Here is a 19,688-nt window from a genome sequence, read left to right on the forward strand (position 1 = left end):
AGCAAGCTTCAGCTAGCTTGTCAACTCACTTTCAGTTAGTAAGAAACAAAAGGTTTGAACACAGTCTTGTGCTGCTGTTGCTTGCATTCACTCACAATAAGAAAATAAGGGAATAATACAGGCTTTTGAGGCTCAGTGCAGGTGTCAATATATTATAGACTAGTATTGAAGGTTTGCACCGATATGTCCCCACTCTTGAATGAGCATAGTTCAGGAGGTGTGCCATGGAACTACCTTTCCTCATGGAAACCAGGCTAAACTACACATTGGCATGTGACATCATACAAACACGCCCTCTTGCAACAAGACTGCCAAACAAGACAGACTTCGTGAGCCTGGAGGAGGAATTCCCCTCATCCACAAGAACGCCCTGAGCTGCATCACCTCCTTGAATATTTCATCCTCCAACACAAACCAACTGTCTTCCAAGCTCCACAGCCAACATCACCTAAAGTAGCGCTTATCTAAAGGCCACATGGACCACGCACCAACTTTATTGGCACCATCACAGACTTCGTTGCACCACTTGCCCGCGACGCTAGCAATTACATTATATTCGGAAACCTTAATTTCCAACTGGAAGACACCACAACCCCAACTCAAAAGCACTCACTAAAAACCTCGAAAGCGTGGATCTCGCTCAACGAGCAAAAGGGACCTACCAATGTCAGAAGCACCTCCTGGATCCTGTTTTCACCAAATCTGACAACATTTGAATTTACAAGCCCACACTAATCTTCTAGAAAGACGATGCCCTTGTCAAGTTCAGCTTCCCCGCCCCGTTCCAATGCACAAGCACCACCCCCGGACCAGCCCGTCGGAAAAGCATCACCGACTTACACACGGCTTTAAAAGCTTTCTGCACAGCAAACAAAGTTGGGCAAGAACAACATACAGGAATCATGGATTCGATTGATAACCACATTCACATGTCCAATCATTTTGAGTTTTCCAACCAGATCTGGTATTTCTGCTGAATTCTAGGAGCTATTCTATTAAAGGATATTTGCACAGCGCATGGCTACCAATCAGGGACTCTCCGTGCCAATATAACCTAAAGGTAACATTTCAGTCTGACCACTTTATTTGAATTGGGCAGTTTTCTAAATTTTAGTTCGGACTCTGTTTTCCTTATTTGCCGAGGGAGGGAATTCCAGAGCTTTGTGGACAGAAACATAAAAGGGCATCCTCCACTCCTGGATCTCTTTATGTTTGGTATAGCAAACAGCTGCTGAACGGTAGAGTTCAGCGTTCTTGCTGGATCATAAAGCTGAAAACTTAATTTCAGATTTGTATTTGACAGTCGAAAATTAATCTTCAGGGGTTGTTAGATAAGTAAATGAGGATAATAAAACTTTCCCCCCTTTTCAGATTTGGTAGGGTCTTTATGTTGTAGTCAGAGGAGGAAGCTATTATCTTTTCTTAGCCTTTATTTTCAAAATACATGGAAAGTATTTAGGAGGCAACAGCTATATCTAATTACAGTAGAGTAAGTATTTGTTCCAGCTCTTTGTGTAATTTGGCACATTATGTTTGTGATCTATATGTAAGGGAGGACGGAATTATGTTTGAAAAACTTCCAAAATACAAGTTCCGGCTGGACTCCATAATTTACTATAAAAGATCTGAAGTCGATATTGCGGATAACAAGTCCTGTATCTCAAGACCTCAAGTTGACAACTTTGTCATATACTATTGATCTGACAGACACCCAGATATTGGTAGGGCTTTGTTTGACTGATAATTCCCCCTTCGGTCTTTCAGGTGTTACTAGGTTTGTTTTTTCAAAATAACAATATCTTGTTTTTTAACATTTAGTTTCAGGTCGTTATTGAAGTAACATTTATACGGAGCGGCAAATGAGTGTTGTAGAACAATAGGGGCTGGAGGAATTAGCATATTGTAATGACAGTATATGTAGTTCACTGAATTTCGGAGGAAATGACCTGTCCAGAGTAATAGTTGGTATCAAATCAGCTGTGTACAGATTAAATAGACGGAGAAGGGGCAGTATGCGTCCACGTTTTATGCTGGTCATGACCATCTTCTCAAATCCAACATGGCAGTGCAGAAACACAAATGCAGACGATATAAAAACACACTGAAGCACCTACTCAAAACCCAAGCTCCTTAGAACAAAACGAACTTGCACCAGTAGTCCATAAGATCTAGACAGACACAAGAATGCTGCATATGCCATACAAATACAACCAAAGGGCTTCCATATGAGTCTACGAATACATTTTTTGTCCTGAACTGTCATTTGATAAAATGTATTTCTGATCAGTAAAACCAATTAAGCTAACATTACAGCTGGGTGGAAACAGGAAAAGCAATGACTAGTTTAAACGTGACACCAGGGCGAGGTGTAAGGTGGTAGACACCGATTTTGAAATTCAAGATTAATTTAGGTTTATCAGAAAATAGTACCATGGAACATAAACACAGGTCACTGCAGCTTTTAAAAAATATGGTGTTAGCCTAAATATAACTTTTAAATTTTGATGATCACCCCACTGGTTTTTTTTTTTACCAGTAAAGGGAACGGCGGTTGGGGGGGGTGTGGGGGAGTAATAACCTGCAAGAGCCTTGGGACAGTGTAATCAATTCGTATACCCAAATCCGACAAAGAAGCGTTTTTAAAGAAGGGAAACTGAGCGCATCTAGCCAGACTTGGAACGCTTTACTGTTCCGGGACTTAAATAGGAAAGAACACCTTCTTACTGGCCACTTCGTACCTTTAGGAGGGACCATTGAGGCTAGCCGCCTCGTGACCACACACTTCTCCCTCCATGCCGTCATAGTGCTGAGCGCCCTCCCGTGGAAACCGAGTACGCCTCGGTCTCCCCTCCATTGAAATCCCCTCCCTCTCGCCCACCCTTACATGCTTAGATTTGGATTGCGCGGCGGTCGGGCCCTTCTTCCGAAGAACGGTTACAGTATCCCAGTCGCTCTCAGCCATTGTTACTGTTAGAGGTACGCTGCGTACGAAATCAACTGCGGAATGGTTGATCCTCTCACTGCGTCTGCGCCTCAGGTTCTACCGGAAATCCCGTCTCCAACACGTGATAAGCTCCAAAATCTGCCTGTCAGGCCATTGCCACTCTTCATTGGTCAAACATACCAAACCAACAGGCCAAGGACGCTGCTCGTGGTTGGTTATACGACACAAACAGAATTAGTTGAGGTTTTCGACGTATGATTGGCTAATACAATAACTCAGCTGTTGTATCCCAGTACCTCATTACGTGATCAGGGAAACCAATAAGATTTTCGACCCCTCCTTTTTTTTTTGCTCAAATATGATTGGCTAAGACGAGGAGCATTCTAGCAAACAAAATTAGGTTAAAACATCTAGTCCACAAGTAAAGCAAGAGAGTGGTTTACTCAGACTTGACTATGATGACATTGTGAGGCGTTACATGGCTGCTCTGTTTAATAAGAATTAAACGCCATAAAAGGAATGTCTGCTTCGAAGGCAGACGAGAGAAATTCCTTCTGCAGATGATCAAACCAGCAGGTGACGTCCACGAGCTACTTATTACGCGTTCGGGTTCTGAGCCTTCTGCCTTGCCGTAGTCGAGCATTCAAGAACAAGGAAGCCATGTGTGAAAGTGACCGACTGTTATAGATATCGCTGGATGAGTGCGGTAGTGGTTAGTAGTCACGGAGACGGGACCTGGCCTCAGAGAAACGACCGAGTGCACAGCCTGTAGATGCGGTCAGACGACGGTGTCTTTAGAACTCATAGCAAAATATGAGCCGTTTGGGAGACGGCCCCTGATCTTGAGTCTGTAGATTCAGGCAGTCTGGATTCCAGTTTCTAAGATTACAAACACAGGCGAAAGGCTGTAGATTAAATCAGCTCCCCGGCTCGAAGGTCGCACTCGCGAGACTAGCATCAAAGGTTCCAGCGGATTTACTTCTAGAAAACCTATAGACCTGGGAACCTGCCTGTAGAAACCAAGTACTTGCTTGCCTAAACAGTAGGTTTGTGTGCGAGCGCCCAGCTGTCCATCCTGCAAGCAGGGAGTAGAGACCCTTAGCCTGCGGAAATAGGTAGGAGTTCCAGCTTCTTGGATTTCTTCCGAAAGGGCCGGCACGCTAGCTTGCAAACGCAGGCAAAAGTCCAGTTCCCAAGCTGATGGACGTATGGGCGGGGTTCACTTAATAAAACACGCGCAGACAGTCTAGCTCCACAGCCTGCAGAGAAAGTCCATCTAACGAGCCAGCCCAATAAACACAATAAGTAATTCTGATCTTGCAGAAAACTCGGACTGTTTGGCTCCCGAGCCATCAAACCTGACCTGTAGACGGCGGATTCAGCTTCTGAGACTTGAGGCATCATATCTTAGTTTTGTGTTGGAACGTCCTCTTCCTTAACCCTAAATAAAATAATAATTCAAAGGACAGTGTTTTTAGGCCTACCACACAAAAACAAGACCACTTTAGGTCAGGCTGGTTCTGTGTCTTAGCTTGTGCGATCTCTGCTTTAGTGGTAAGATCCCAGGAACTGCTTTTTGGAACTCAAAAGGATCATCCTTCTGGCATTGTAATTAGTAATCTCTAGTAAAAGCACAAGTAACTGCTTCTCCGGTAAAGCCTGACACATTTCGCAGTGGCGGTAGCACGTCAGTGAGAGAAGCCATGTGTTCCATTTTCCGAGGCACTTTCTGCTCTTTCACCGGACTGGGAAGACTACGGAATCTCCAAAGGAGTACCGGCATTTCTGCATTCGTAGGCGAGTCTCCATGAATGTTGTACTTCATTTATTGTTCAACTCCACTCCACAACATCACCACACCTCCTTGCCTAAGATAGACACTGATCCACATATCCTTATGCATGCAACTTGTACTGTGCGCCCTAGGGCATGCTGGCATTCTCACATTTTGTGCTACTAAAAAAATCAAAATGTCCTATTCCATACCATTGACAGCGTGTTTAGATTAGTTTAACAACAAATTACATTGCAGCAATCAAAATGCGTTTTCTTGGTGGCAGAATTTGGGTGTAATTAGAGAAAGGCTCCCATTACTTATAAGATTAGTATAATATTTACATTCTACAACGAACAATCAGTGTGTTTTATTGTACGGAGAATAAGTGTGCTTATTAGACTTCAATCTTTAGGGTTTCTGCTGAGTAGTTAGAAAGACAACTGCCCGCATTTATGCTATCTTGGGTTTTAACACTAGGAATGTTTGCCTTTTATGTAGTTAGGATGCTGACTTTTTTTCGAAACGTTTTTGTTAGTAATAACAGCAGATTTTCTGCACTGTCAACGAAGGTCTGAAATATGGGTCATAAGTTGATTATCAAAAGGAAAAGTAGATTTCTTGAGATTGAGCAATTATAACCTTTGCAATATTGTTTATAAAGAGACAAGACAAAAGCCAAACCGCTGGAATAGAGGTATAAAACTGCAACTTCACAGTGTATAGGCCATGACACGTTCTATTATTTTTAGTGAGTGAAAGGGTCAACAAAGTCCTCAGTATCTCTTACATGTACCGAAAATCTTTTAATATTTCTTTGGATATCTACCTTCATAAATATATTTTTCCAGAGTCGTACACCAATCCATATCAGATTTCCATTCATCCATGGTTGGAAAATCACCAGCAGACTAATGATGGACAATATCATGTCGCCAACCATCAGACCTAATCGCAGTAGTTTTGTAGCAGTAGCGCCCTTCTAAATACTAAGTAAAGTGAGTTTCGCTTCATACGCATGGGGATTTATGTCACCTGAGATACCCATCTTTAAGAACCTTTCTTGAAGGTTCCCAGTCATGAATACAGCCATAATATATGGCAAAAGGGTCCCACCTCTCTATCTCCTCTGATCAATGCACAGCCTTTACTTTTAGGTAGAGTGCCCTAAAGAAATGCAACGCACAGCTTGCATTACAGTGTGAATCCAGTGTAAAAAAAAAAGCATATAAAAGCCTTAAAGCAAGATTGGTCATTGTTTGCTTCCGAAATAAAATGTGCAAAACATATTTGGTAAACTATTGTGTAACTTTAGATGCCACTCGTGTCTGTAGAATAATCAATTGATATTCTGTATATATGATAATTCACTTTTATGTTCAGTGCTTTTATCAAGATCATGTTTTCCGGCAGGCAGCAGTCTGCACGTTGCAAGTGATCCATGCAGCCAAAGTACCTTTTAAGTGTAGCTAACTAAACTCTGTGTTTGACAAACCATATTCACTGTTTAACTGTTCATTGTACCATCCGTGCTTGTCCATCCTATATCGCTTAGGAATATGCATTAACCTGATCCCTCTATCCCAGGAGGGCTCAGTACCTGCATTGAAATGGAGTACTAAATCAATGTAGTCTTATAAGAAAACTGCTTTATGTCAAAATGTATAAACCCATTTGTGTTAGAAGTGACCTGTGAAAGAACAGTTAGACAGCTGGAGCTGGTGGGTCAGTTGGGGGGGAAAAAATATAGAAAATATGCGTGAGCTACAGATTTGACAGAGCGTCGTATACCTTTTCCATTTCTGCTCATATTTTGTTGTAAAATCCTGCAGCGGTTTCATAAGGGTGCCATGATGCAAACTCGATGCGCTCTAGCCTTTTGGCTCTATTAGGAGTTACAGATCTTGCTGTGTGGTATTTTAAATTAATATCAGAACATGGAGATTCTTTTTCTGATCTGTTCTTTCTATATAGTACCTGCTGCATCTTGCCAACAATGTTTATCTCCTTTTATCTAAAGGTCTGCCCGTTAACTAAGAACAGTCTACAATACCTTGATTGTCTCATCTTTTTCTATTTTTATACATCTGTTATTTCCAGTCCCTTGTAGTCCTTGCACGTCGATATGTAATGAACTGCATTTTCTTCCAAATCATAGTGCAAGATTCTGCAGACTGTGGAATGGCTGTCTATCGTAGAAAGTTTCAAAATCCTCTGTGACAGGGCCTTTTTCCATTCGCTTGTGTTTGCCATTACATTGCTTCCATTTTCAAATCCTAACGTGGTCACTGGTGGTTCATAATTGCCAGGTTTCTGCATTGTCGCTGCAGATTGATTCCCACGTTTTGCTTGGTAAAGTCTTATCCTCAGTTTACACAAGCCTGTTTGACTGAATGCATGTCAACAATCTATCTTGTATAGATCAGTTTTTATTATTTTTAGATTGCCAGAATGTTGAAGGCTTGAAATGACACTATGGGGTTCCCTTTAAGGCCCATTTTTAGGTCGAGCACACAAGCACTTCGACCTGTTATAAGTACTGTGGGCTTTACACCACGCCCATCACTGTCACTCGTTCCTGGGTTTGCCTTTCAAAAGCCTTTTATCATTGGTAAATGCTTTCCGTTTGTCCCTCCTTGGTGCGATTTTGTTACCGCCTTGCAGACTGTCCCTGTTACATGGATAATTACACGATTGCTGATACGTTTGATTGCAAGCAAACTTCTTTTTCCTTTTGTGCGTCTCCTTCGCGCTCATGGTGGCCATGGAGCTTTGAATCGGCTTGCTTATGTCAACTGTTTTACTTTTCATTAACAATTTAGGTAGCAAGAAAAGTCCAGTTAGGAATTTACAATGCTAATAGCTCTAACTCGAGCAAACGCAAGACCTATTGCATTGCAAATTATTGTTCATTTTTAGTTGTGGAGGTGGTGGGAACTCATTATTGAATTGCTGTCCCCCATCCTGCACTGCTTGTGAATAATGATTTTATTCTTTTAAGCTAATGTAGCATTTGCTTATATTAGGAGGCTCCACATTTTCACATGTAATTTACTATTTTCTTTTTGTATTTCATTACTTGTTTTCTTAGTTTACATGTGTAAGTTATCTTGAGTAGGTATACAGTGCCTCATCCGGATTGTATCCCTTCAGAACTAAGGTGCTTATTGCCACAATGTAACTAGATGCACAGTTGCACATCTACTTAAAGCTTCACTGCTTGGTAGTACCTGTATTCTTACCATTGCATATAAATTAAAATTCTGCAATTTGCTATCATTATGCCCGACTCTAATTTTTAGTAGCTCACCTTTGTTCTAAAATGCATATCTGAAGTATTTTTATGGCTCTCCCCTCACATTTTAATCTTGGTGTACTTTTATCACATAATCAGACCCATTTTACACTTGTGCTGAGTTCTTTCAGTGTTTGCCATACAATAAACACTAATAACATTTGAACAGAGTATGGACAACAATTGAATTGCTACTCTTCTCATTGATGCAATTGCTGCTTGTTAAAATGTTGTCTAATGATTTTGCTTCGGCAGAATGCTGCCTGTGTGCTTCATCCCATTTTTCTCTATATCTTTGTCCAAAGTCGCTGCTCGGCAATACATTTGTATTAATTTCCTGACTTCATTTTCTTTCTGCTGCATGCCATTATACATCTGATCAGTTCCGCTCCCTTGATGCCTACCTAACTTGTCATTTTGTTTCCATCTAACCGTAAGTACTTAGTGTGGGTGTAAACAGTAATTTCTCTTGGTCAGACTGGTCATTATGAATATATGCATCGGTGATGATTGGCTCCTGATATCCTGTCTCTGAGAATTCTTTCTGCCTTTTCCTTGTAAGCTTAACCACTGAAGCTGTTCAATTTAATCTGCAGTATTTTCTGTTAGGGAATGTTTCATTTCAACTTTCCCGCATGCCCACTACTCATGTAGAGAATGTTATTTTTCGCAGTTGATTTGCTAGAAAGTTTGTTTTTGATCCAGTAATCTTAAAATAGGTAAACAAAACCTTCTTCAATGTGACTTATACCATCAGACGTTGAGCATTCTGATTCCATTTATCTATAACTTGATGATCCTTCTTCCCTTCCATTCTAGAGCTGGAACAGGTCATCAATGTAAGCGCACAATATCTCTGTTTCCAGACAGTCATTTGCTTCTACCGTCCTCTGAACTGAACTGTTTTTTCATATATGGGAGGAAAGGATGTGTTCACAGCTGCTCCTCCAGTCTGACCATATTTTTTTGTCAGATGTGAAATGCTGTGGTGTAAGCAGCAATGCACGTGTGTTTGCAACATTCCAATACTCTGTTGCAAGCGGGTGGAGTGGTCTTGCTCAAGAGAACACGAGCTAAGCACAGGCTTCTCTGCTGTGATGTTTCATACAGTTGACTAGGGGCAGACTCCCTGTCCACTGTTGAGAATTTATAGTTCTTTCCCATTTTCCTGAATCGTATTTAGGAAGTCATTCATATTTCTGAGGTGGGAAGAAAGGGCTTTCATCAGTGCAAATAGAAAGATGTCTACACATCTCAATGTGTTCTAGAACTATCCCACTCAAAAGACACTGTTGTTCGAATCAGAGGGTTCTTGGTTTCCCTGTGGATCATAGGAGTGAGATATAAAGCTAGTATTAAAGGATCGTCTACCATTAGATTGTGTTCTGCTTTATCAATAGCTTAGTCACTACCCATTTATCTAATGTTGTCATATTCCTTTATAAAACAAAACTGTGTTCTATTCTGTTCCAAGGCGCTTGTAAGACTATGGGCTTGATTAAGACCTTGGCGGATATCCCGTCTGCTGTATTACAAGTTCCATTATAATCTATGGAACTTGTAAAACAGCGGGCAGGATATCTGTCACATTTGTGACTGAGTATCCCATCCGCCAAAGTCGTAATCAGGCCCTCTGTGTCTGATAACGTTTTCTGAGTCCTTCACATACAACAATGCATCCCTTCGTATGATGCCTTTCTCCCTTCAATCCCTTTGGTGCTGAGGCTTTTACCTCCTCCAATGCTGATCCTCTTCTTCTTTTTTTTTTTTTTTTTTTTTTTTTTTAATAAACATTTGGAGCACTGAAGCCTTCCAGACTTTTGTTGTGCTAAAGGCTTCAAGACCAAATTTGTGTCCTTTTCCTGTGTGTGTTTTTTTTTTTTATTTTTTTTATTGAAAAGGTACCCAGTGTTTGAGGATTGGTCTTGGGGGGGACAGAGAAAATGCCCAAAATATAGCAAATAACTTGTTTTTTTTTAGAAAAAATGGGAAAATGCTGTGGAAGAAAGTGTATGTTTTTGTATTCTAAAAATAGCATCAACAAAAGGTTTCATCTTCCCAACTTTCAGGAACTAGCAGATGTGTTTATTTTTACTTTTTGTGTTACTTAGTTGCAGTTTATGGCAGAAAAAGGTGTGAAACTCATAGGTGAACCTAGAAAGCTAAACATTTCAGAAAAGTAGAGAACATTCCAAATCAAGCCATGGGACGATCCCTTGTGGTTTTCCTTAAAAAACCTAATGTTTGGAAAAAATAAAAATAAAAAAAACACTGAAAATAAGTTGAAAAATATAGCCACAAGAGACAATATTTTAATTTGTCATTTTTTGTGCTGTTCGCCAAATCAAAAAAATAATTTACTGTTGCATCCGTCAGACCCTTTTGGTTGTAGGGATATATAGTGTTTGTTGGCTGTCTAAAAACAGGCGATACCCAGAGCCAACTGAGTTGCAGATTATATTGGTGTTTCATTGTATGCCAGCCATTCTTCAACTCATAAGGTAAAACTTAATGAATGAAAAATGGGTATGATGAAAACCTGGGCATTTTTTAAATGGACCCTAGATACTGAGTTTAGAAATAGCAGTTATTTGCATAACTCTGAATTTGGGAGTAAGCATACTACCATGGAATTCCGGGGACATTTTCTTAAATGTGTGTTTTTTTTTTTTTTTTTTTTTTTTTTCTTCTTCTTGCATATTGGATTATATTCTGGAGCCATTTGAGAGAAATTCATTTGATCATAACACATGCTCCATTCTTCTGTTACCATGTTTATCCTGGTAAAACCTGTAATGTAGCCCATGACACAATAGGCCTCAAAAAGCATATTGGAGACATTAGGTTTCCACCATGAAACTTGACCTACTTTGGCCATAGTGAGTAGCTATGATATTTGGGCCCAGATATAGCTTCTACCCAGGAAAACCTTCCAATTCCTGAAAATTGGACTCCCATGCTATTTAAAAGTGGTGTTAATTCCATGGACCCTCCGCTCCTGCCCCCCCCCCCCATTTTCTTACCTACAATGCCCTGCAAACCCCAAACTCTGACTAAACTTGTGCATTTACCTCACATCTGTGAGAAAGTTCTGGAATCTACAAAATTCCTACCACTCAGCATTCCCACCCTTGTCTAGATTTAAAAACTGTACAAAGTTGATGTCTGCAGAGCATTCTAGGTAAGAAAACTCGTTGAGATCCACGCAAACCACAACATCCTGGATTCACCTGTGTCTCTAGATTCAGAAATCACTAGGGTTTGAAGGGTTCCCTGGTTGTTTACTGGCCCAGATCCTTAATAGTACGTCTATTCATGGCAAGTAGGAGGAAACTAGGATTTAAGCCCTCAATCACCAACTCTGCCAGCCCACATGTCAAATTCAGAGCCACAATAATCCTAATTTCCTCATGCTTGCTTTAGTGATAGGGGGATGCTGTAGGTCAGTGATACTCAAAGTATGGCCCAGGGGCAGTATGTGGCGTTGACCTTTACATGCAGCCACCTGCACAGGGCTGCTGTTTATTCAACTTGGCGTTACGCGAAAAATATATTAAATAAAGTAGCAAGTATGTAGTTGAAGGTTAATTGATGTTAAACAAAAGGAAGTAAATGGGGTGTCCTGCATGGAACACCCTAATTTTTAAAGAGATCTTCCAGCAAACGTGCAAAAATATGATAAACGTCTCTAAATAATTCAAAAACGCAGAACCGTTTCAACGTAATACATCAGATTATATAGGTGGGTTGCCCTGAGAAGTTTTTTTTTTTTTTATGTGATACTTTTCAAAGATGAATTTAGAATCATTAATGCTCCCCACACCCCAACCCTGACAATGCCAAAAGTGAAGTGAGAGGCAAGTCACTTGTTATGTGCACTTTTCGGGTGGCCTGGGATGCTATTGTACATTAACAACATTATAGTTTATTAATCAAACATGGCAGAAGGTTTAAAACAGCGTACATCCTGAAGTCCTGTATTTCGAGGTCCTCCTATACGTGATAATGAAGAAAATGGAAGAAAGTGAAATAAGGCAATTGCCTTGGCTCACACAATTTGGTCAAGTGGAAAAGCCAGGATTGAGCCCAGGTTTTCTGGTTTTACATTGTGCAGTTCAGATTCTAGATGTGCATGTTCCCTTCTCCTTCAATCAAACCAACCCCTCGCCCCCAGCCCCTCACCAAACCATCACCCTGCTGCCATCAGTGTGGCCCTCGGTCACACCACAGACCAAACTTTGTGGCCCCTCGGAAAATGTTTGCAAGTACACATGCTCAAGGTCCTGGGGAAGATTGGGGGTGGGATTGAGAGATTGGACTGTAGGGTCTTTAGGGTTGGGGTGCAGCCTGTCAGCACCATTACCTTTTTAAAGATATGCCTGGCATCCAGTGGGCTTTCTTCCCACTTGGGATCCAGAAAGTCTGTTAGGGCTGTTTTGGGTTGTGGCAAGTCCTGATGCCTGAATGGCCAGTCTACCACTTGAGGGAGTGGGGTGGCAGAGAGACTGTCATGCCCTTTGGGAAGGTAGGGATACAGCATGGTTCCATGGTGGTTTGCCCTCCCCCTATTGTTTAAAAAAAAAAATCCTTGTGGGCTTTCTGTTCCCTTTGGGGGGGGGGGGGATTTGCAACATACTTTTTTTTTTTTGCAACACCCCCCCCCCCCCTTTAGGATTGGGGAGCACTAACCCATAGCCTGGGTGCTGCCCAGGTTGAACTGTGCTTGAGGATTGGCCTCCAGGGGTGTCCCCAAAACAGGGATCTACTAATGTACCTGTTGTACTTTGATTGTTTCTTGTAGTGCTCGATAATGCCCCCAGGCACTGATCAAATTAGATGCAGTCTGTGCCTAACAGCGCCGACTGCTTTCAGTTTTAGTTGTGACATCAGTGCACTGTGCCAGTTGACCTTAATAAGCGCCACCAAACTACATCTCTGGTCTAAGAGAAACTCTTCCCCCCTGCGTCCTGACTTTTAATGTTTTCCTTTTTAAAAAGAAAATCCTTTTTGTGCGTTCCTCAGAAAGACAAACTGTTCATGGCAACTGGACTACAGAGAAATTACAGTGGATGTGAATGGTTCGTGCACCGCAGAAAAAGAGGTTAATTGAGAGTTCGATGTTTATCCTTTTGCTAATTTGCAGTTGTTGAATTGTTGCCTCTTTTTATGTCCAAATTCGTCCTCCATTTCCAGGACTCTTATCAATTATGAGGTCATGAAGTCTGTCATGGGTGTTCCCAGGCCGTATCGTCAGAAAAAAATATTGAATTATTTTTAGGAACACACTCTTGTGTGTAATGCGTTTCCACTCCTAGGTTTATCATGTTATCTGTCTCTCCTGATGTGACAGTGCTATTTGATTCCATTCGCAATTTTCTCTCTGCTTGTATACCATTTATATCATTGATTTAAAGGCACCATTTATTACCTTGGGATTTCATGTGCATAAGAGTGTTTGCGTTTTGCAAAAGCAAAAAGTACTGAAAAGAATTGCATTAAACCTGCGCTGGCACTAAAACTTTAAGCAGAGCAGTGCCTCTTCTTTGTTTGGAATAAGTACGCTTAGTAGTTTTTGAGACAATTGCATATCAAAAAGTGTTGGTTAGACTTCAATTGATTAGCTATAGAAATAGTTGGACTTTTAATAAGGATCCAAATTATTTAAAAAAAAACATAAACCCTCTTGGGAAAGGGAGCAATTGTTCAATATGGTATCCTTGGCTTTTTGAAGGATTTGACGATCTGATTTGCTGGCAGCAACTCAAAATGTTAGTTGTAACAGTCATTACAGGATGTTGGACACTGAAACTTGCACTCAGAAAAAAGGGAAAGAGCGGTTATAAGAGGATTAGGAGATAATGTCATTAATGAATGGAGGGCGCCCGGGAATCCAAGATAGGCAAATATTGCCCCTAAAGGTTTTTAAAAAGCAATTTTTGGGCACAGTGGATCTAAATGTGGGATTGCAAATTCACTGGCAGACACACATAACAAAAAAAATGTCTTTCTTGGCAAATTCTGAAGGAAAGTGAATAGATGACAAACATCCCAAATGCATCTGTGAATGGCAAGGATCGTGAACGTTGAGCACTTTGGACCGATGGCAGGCTCAGGCAAGAGGCCAGGTCTTCTGCTTAGAGCCCGATCGCGCACAACCAAAGACTGTGCAGCTAGTTTGGCAGTACATAGGCTGGGTGAAGGCTCTGGCCAAAAGGCTAGTCCTGAGTCTAGAGAGTGCTGCATACTGCTGAAGGCTGTAGACAGCTGGTTCAGTGGGACAGGAGATGGCACAGAGCTTTAAACCAGAGCCACTTTTTTAATGACTGCACGCGTGGAAATCTTTTGTAGCACAGCGAGGATTGAGTGTGGAAGAGACTGAATGTGCAAGCCTGTGGCCAACCCACGCTGCACATAACTGAAGAATTGGGGCACAGAGGGGTTTGTGCACAAGGCCTGGCTGAGTAATGAGTAGCAAGATATTTCACTCACCTTAGGCTCTACTTTGGCCATTTTCAGGAAAAGCCTGAGGGTGGCAACACTTAACTCTGCAAGTTATGAGTGCTCAGGAGCTACCTGTACGAAGGCATTGTCAGAGTTATCTGTAAAAATAAATAGTTCATGGCCTCAATTCCTTCTCTGTTCAGCTCCTAGTTACTCTCTGCCTCCCACCCCTAAGTAAAGTTCTTCATCCGAGCACCAGTTCCAACAGTCCAGAGACATCACACCTTCCTTCACCTTTACATTACACTGGAACATTATGCACAAAGGCACACTTGATGAGATGTAATGAAGATAAAAACAATGAAAACTCCTATGTGATCAACAAGAGCCAACTTGTTGTGGAACCTGTTTAGACCATATGACAAAACAGTGAAGTGCACCCACTTTTCCTCTTTTTTTTCTTCTTTGACACACCCCCTAATCAGTCATCCGAAATGCTCTCAGTATAGATTGTACATACATAGAAAAACAAAAAGCATTAGCTAAAACAGCCCCTGGGAAAGCCAGTATATCTCGGCTTTTAAAGACTGAGTTAGTGTTTTAGATAATGCTTGTTAATTAAAGAACTTCTGTTCTTTCCAGCGATGGTAGCAGGATGACTTTACCCTGACCTCCCCTCAAACTTCCTGAGCTTAGGAATGATTCTCACTAATATGCAGTCACCATGGTGGGATGAGATCAAAAAGGAGAAGAAAGTGGAGATATTAAGCAACCTATGGTTCTCAGGCCCCGATAAAATTTCCATAATCTTACAGCACTAAAACATGTTGGCCAGTCATTACAATTGGATCTAAACATGATGTTGTGGTCTTAGCTGTATGCTAGATGACTCGCTGAATAAATTAATTGGAGGCCCCCTGAAACACATTAATTCCTTTATACAACCTGATCCTTGTGCTATATAACAGAGGACCACCCTACTGACTGGAGACATTAGTCCACACAAAGCAATACAGACTGAGTGCAGTTACCGCATTATAGACATTATACTCAGTCTCCTCCAAAAGAATGCCAACTCTTGGACAGTAAGGAGTTCAGCAGGTACCCTTCTAACTTCACTCACAGGAGCACTCCTCTGATGGCCACTGAATGTACTGATCAGTGCTACCTGGTGTTACTGGGAGGTTTCTCCTGTAGTCAAATGATGGTGATCTTTTCATCCTTATCAAGCACATACGCACTGTTGGTTGGGTTCTCCTACACCGAGAAAAATATATTTAAAAAAGGATAATCATTATACAGTTAGTACTAGTTAAAATTGGGCTGTTTATGAATAACAGGAGTCTTTCAGAGCCTGCTGTCTATGGCAAGTTTCTTACCCTTTCATGGCATGTTTGTTTGGAAATACATGGGAAGCACATGTAAACCTACTGTTGCTTCCTTGTCGTTTTTTCTGCCCTTAAATTAGATTGATCTGACTGTAGTGGAGTTGTCGAACTAACTTAGCACTGTCTTGATAACTTCCTTTTCAGGTCGGCAGTACCAAACCATCCCGGTGGCAGCTGAAGAGCAACATGACGCGGGTGAACACACACAAGCCAAGCAGGATTTCCAATACGACCGGCTGTACCAAGGCCACATCCCCACCAACCTCTTCCAGAAAGCACTGCTGGCAGCTGGCTCCTCAGTCATGTCACTGTATGACCCTTACCGGCATGGTGAGGTTCATGGCTGAGGCCAAGGGGGTGCAGGGAGCATGCTTTTGTCTTAGAACATTTGAAGGCATCATAGTTGCAGATATTTTTTGTGATTTTTTTTTTTTCCCCTTCGGTGAAATGGATAACCCCTACTTGGTGTTCAAGTTGGGAACAAAAACGTAAACAATTAAACTGCAACTTTACTTTCCGATTTTTGTCTTCATATGCATCCAACAATCCAGGCTATGCTCTGTATAGACCATGTCGCGGAAGCGGCCTCATAGTAGCCTGTAGGCAATATAATTATTAAAGCACAAAGCGGAGAAATAAATGCATGCTTCATGGATATTAGTGCACAATTTAGAGGCATGGGCTGTTTCACAATCAGTCAAACAGCTGTGAAGTGCAGGTGTCCATGTCAAATGCACACACAAGCAGTCACATTCACACTGTCTAAATCTTTTGCGACTACTCCTTTTTTGTTCTGTATCCTTGAAAGTAGGTACATGTGAAGATATGTGCAAAAAGGAGTAAAACCATAACTTAAAATAGCTTTGTGACATGGTAGGTTTAATCACATTTGTTGTTGCTTCATATACAAAACACAAACACTCCACACCAAAAACATTCAAAACACCATTTTGCAATACCTGTGGTACTACAAAGTCTGTTTCCTATTTAGTGATCCACCTTACGCCTCTGCTTCTTCTAGCATGGTTTTAATGCATGTCAGTAGTTTCCTGATGGGATCTTCTCTACAATTCTGTAACTAGCCTGGCCAGATAAGACTCGAGCATTCGCTCTGGTACATGGAATTTGTCTGTAGTACTGTGGCACCCCCAGCAGCTTCAACGGTTTGCCCATGTGTGAGAGTTAGGCATTGGCGTCCTTATGTTCTAACCCCGAACTGGTCAGTAAAGGCGCCGATAATGGGAGTGGCAATTATTAGCGTAGCATGTTTTTCAATACTTGCAATACATATTCTATAGTTGCTCTGTTAATGTAAGAATTGCCCATCATACTCTTATCATATATGCTTATGCTGGGCTCCGTTGTGTGACCCTTTTCACCCTCTTCCTTAACATTTCAGATATGATAGCAGTTCTGGGCGAGACCACAGGATATTTGGCTTTGCAAATGCTCCGGGACAGAATGAAGCGTCACCCTGAAGGCTGTCAGATCCTGCAGTGCGTAATCTTTCTTTCCAAGCTGGACATAGCATCTCAAATCAATTCAAATTGGCCTCTAGAACAACCATGCGATGAAACTTCCTTTTCCTGGTCTCACTCGTCAGTGGCAATTCTTATTCTCTTGAGGGACTTCGTCTAGTTCTACTCTAATTTGACAGCACAAGTTTATCTAGGACTGAGTCCCTGATAAAAGAGGCTTTGAAGAGCCACGGAAACAGGCACATCTTATTTATGATTTTGCAAAGGTAAGGCATGGGTTACACACTTATTAAGTGTACATCTTTTGTATTTGCAGAGAGAGGCCTCGTATCCGTATGTCCACCCTAGATATGCAGTGGCTCAGAGAACTGCCAGATGGGACATTTGGCCGAGAATATGCCCGGTTTCTGGATGTCAATGTAAGTGATGTTTTCTTGTTACACAAGTATTTTTTTCAAGTGCTGCTTGACGAATGGACAGAGGTGGATGTTTTACACAGTAATAGTCTAAAGTACATCTCCTAAAAACATTTTATGTTTACTCTTTGGGGTATCATGCTTCATCATACCTGGAGTCAGAGCTGGAGAGGATGGGCAATGTTTGGTTTCTCCACGAATGGCTTTTTTAACAACTCAAGAATAAGATTCAAAGGGATGAGGAAGATGTGTGTTCGGGCTTTGTGAGATTGACGCTTGTCTGTCCACAATGTCTCGAAGAACAAGACTTTCGTATGAGATGTTTTGTGCTTTTCATGTAAATTAATCGTTATAGAAACATTGGTGTATGATAGAAACAGCAGCCCACCAGATGTGTTGGCTAAACCTATATTAAAATATTAAGGTAGCATGGGACTGGCACAGGTGAGCAGATGAATAAAATAAATCTGCAGCTGTTGGAGTTTCTTCTATTGCACCGGTTAGGAGAATGGGCAGTAAGCACAGACTGGTGGTCATCATTTAGTTTACTCTGCATTGTGATCTCCTCTGTCTGCTTTCAGATGGTCTCTCCTGACACCCGCATGCCAGTAAAGTTTGTGGACGACGAAGAGCTGGCCTATGTTATCCAGCGATATCGAGAGGTACACGATCTCATGCACACCCTGCTCGGCATGCCAACCAACATGTTAGGTGAGTTATGAGCACAAGAAATTGAGTTGAGGGTGGGCGTGTGTGCATTTTGTTTTGTACAACAACAAATAAGTTGCCTCACTGACACCTACATAGACTGAAGATTGTCAGTCATAGTGGTTAGTGTCGAAGCGCCCAGGGATTTGAAAGTAAAACGTGCTAGAATCCTTAAGGGCTTGTTCTGGTACCCTCACAGGGCAGTTGGTTGATTGGTAGATAAAAACTTAACATCAAGTTCTATTTAAACCACGGTGGCACTGCGAGAACCCTCTGATTGTGAGCTATGCCTAAACCTGGAGGTAGGGAGAGCATAGCATTCCTGCTTTTTATGTTCAGCGATAAATCAAAAACAGGGGTGGGAATTCAATAAAATATCTACTTATCCAAGTGGCAGGATGATTCAGAAATCTAATTGTCCAGTTAAAAAAAAATATCCACGTGTCTCTTCTGGTGTCGTTTAGAGAGATGACAACTTATGGCATTGTGCTCCTAATATCACAGCTCTGACGAAAGCCTATTTGACAGTGCTAGAGATCATATTGCATCTCAGCCTGGATTCTAGCAATGATTAGATTTTGACACTTCCCACAAATCTACATTCAGGGGCTGTACTTGAAGGCAAACCTCCTAATTGTTAATTCTTCATCCGAACTCCATCAGGCATTTGTGTGGGTGCTGCACCACTAGTCCTTTCGAGAATGAAATTTTGGTCAGCGTGGCAGCTGATTGCGTGTTGTACACACATTGGAAATGCTAGGCTTTGCTCTGCCTAGAGCCAGTGAAGTGATATCAAGGTGGTTGTTAGGTGCTGTTGACTTTTGTATCAAATAGAGTTTATTTATTGTTTAATGGGCGGTTTGGTGTAAAACTGAATAGTTAAGCATGATATGACCGTGGATGTAATGAGTCACGTGCTCCACATGGAGGTTTGTGTCCTTAGCTACAGCCAGTACTTTTGAGAGGGGGGGGAGGATGGTCTGGGTTTGAAGGGGACTCTTTGGCTTGTCTGAATCCACTTTACTGTTGGTGCAGATCTGTGAAACAAGGCTCCTACTAGACACTGTTGTAAATGTCAGTGTTATGACACTGAGAGAGCTGATCACCTGCAGCGAAGATTTTTAAGGTCCATATTCATTACACACGGGGAGCTTTTCTTTTTACTCTGCAGCCAGACCTGCACTTGTGTTGTACATTTTTTGGGTTCATTGTATCTAATTTGTTTAACATGGTAATGGCAGCAG

General features: G+C 41.5%; 2 protein-coding genes across 3 annotated transcripts in view; one reads left to right on the plus strand and one right to left on the minus strand.

The window, feature by feature from the left end:
* EDF1 (endothelial differentiation related factor 1) overlaps positions 1-3,042 on the minus strand; it is a 47,983-nt gene extending 44,941 nt beyond the window's left edge. The window contains exon 1 of the mRNA XM_069241439.1: positions 2,885-3,042. Within this exon, the coding sequence (XP_069097540.1) occupies positions 2,885-2,962 (78 nt within the window). The 5' untranslated portion in view covers positions 2,963-3,042. The remainder of the gene's footprint in view (positions 1-2,884) is intronic.
* Positions 3,043-3,363: 321 nt separating this feature from the next.
* The window catches only part of COQ4 (coenzyme Q4), a 37,831-nt gene continuing 21,506 nt past the window's right edge, over positions 3,364-19,688 (plus strand). Inside the window, exons 1-5 of one of the 2 annotated variants that reach the window (XM_069241437.1) lie at positions 3,364-4,741; positions 15,987-16,172; positions 17,242-17,338; positions 17,637-17,739; positions 18,318-18,447. In XM_069241437.1, the coding sequence (XP_069097538.1) occupies positions 4,648-4,741; positions 15,987-16,172; positions 17,242-17,338; positions 17,637-17,739; positions 18,318-18,447 (610 nt within the window). In that variant the 5' untranslated portion in view covers positions 3,364-4,647. The remainder of the gene's footprint in view (positions 4,742-15,986; positions 16,173-17,241; positions 17,339-17,636; positions 17,740-18,317; positions 18,448-19,688) is intronic. The other variant, XM_069241438.1, reaches the window with a different exon arrangement.

This window comes from Pleurodeles waltl, chromosome 6, assembly GCF_031143425.1.
Source record: "Pleurodeles waltl isolate 20211129_DDA chromosome 6, aPleWal1.hap1.20221129, whole genome shotgun sequence".
NCBI lineage: Eukaryota > Metazoa > Chordata > Amphibia > Caudata > Salamandridae > Pleurodeles > Pleurodeles waltl.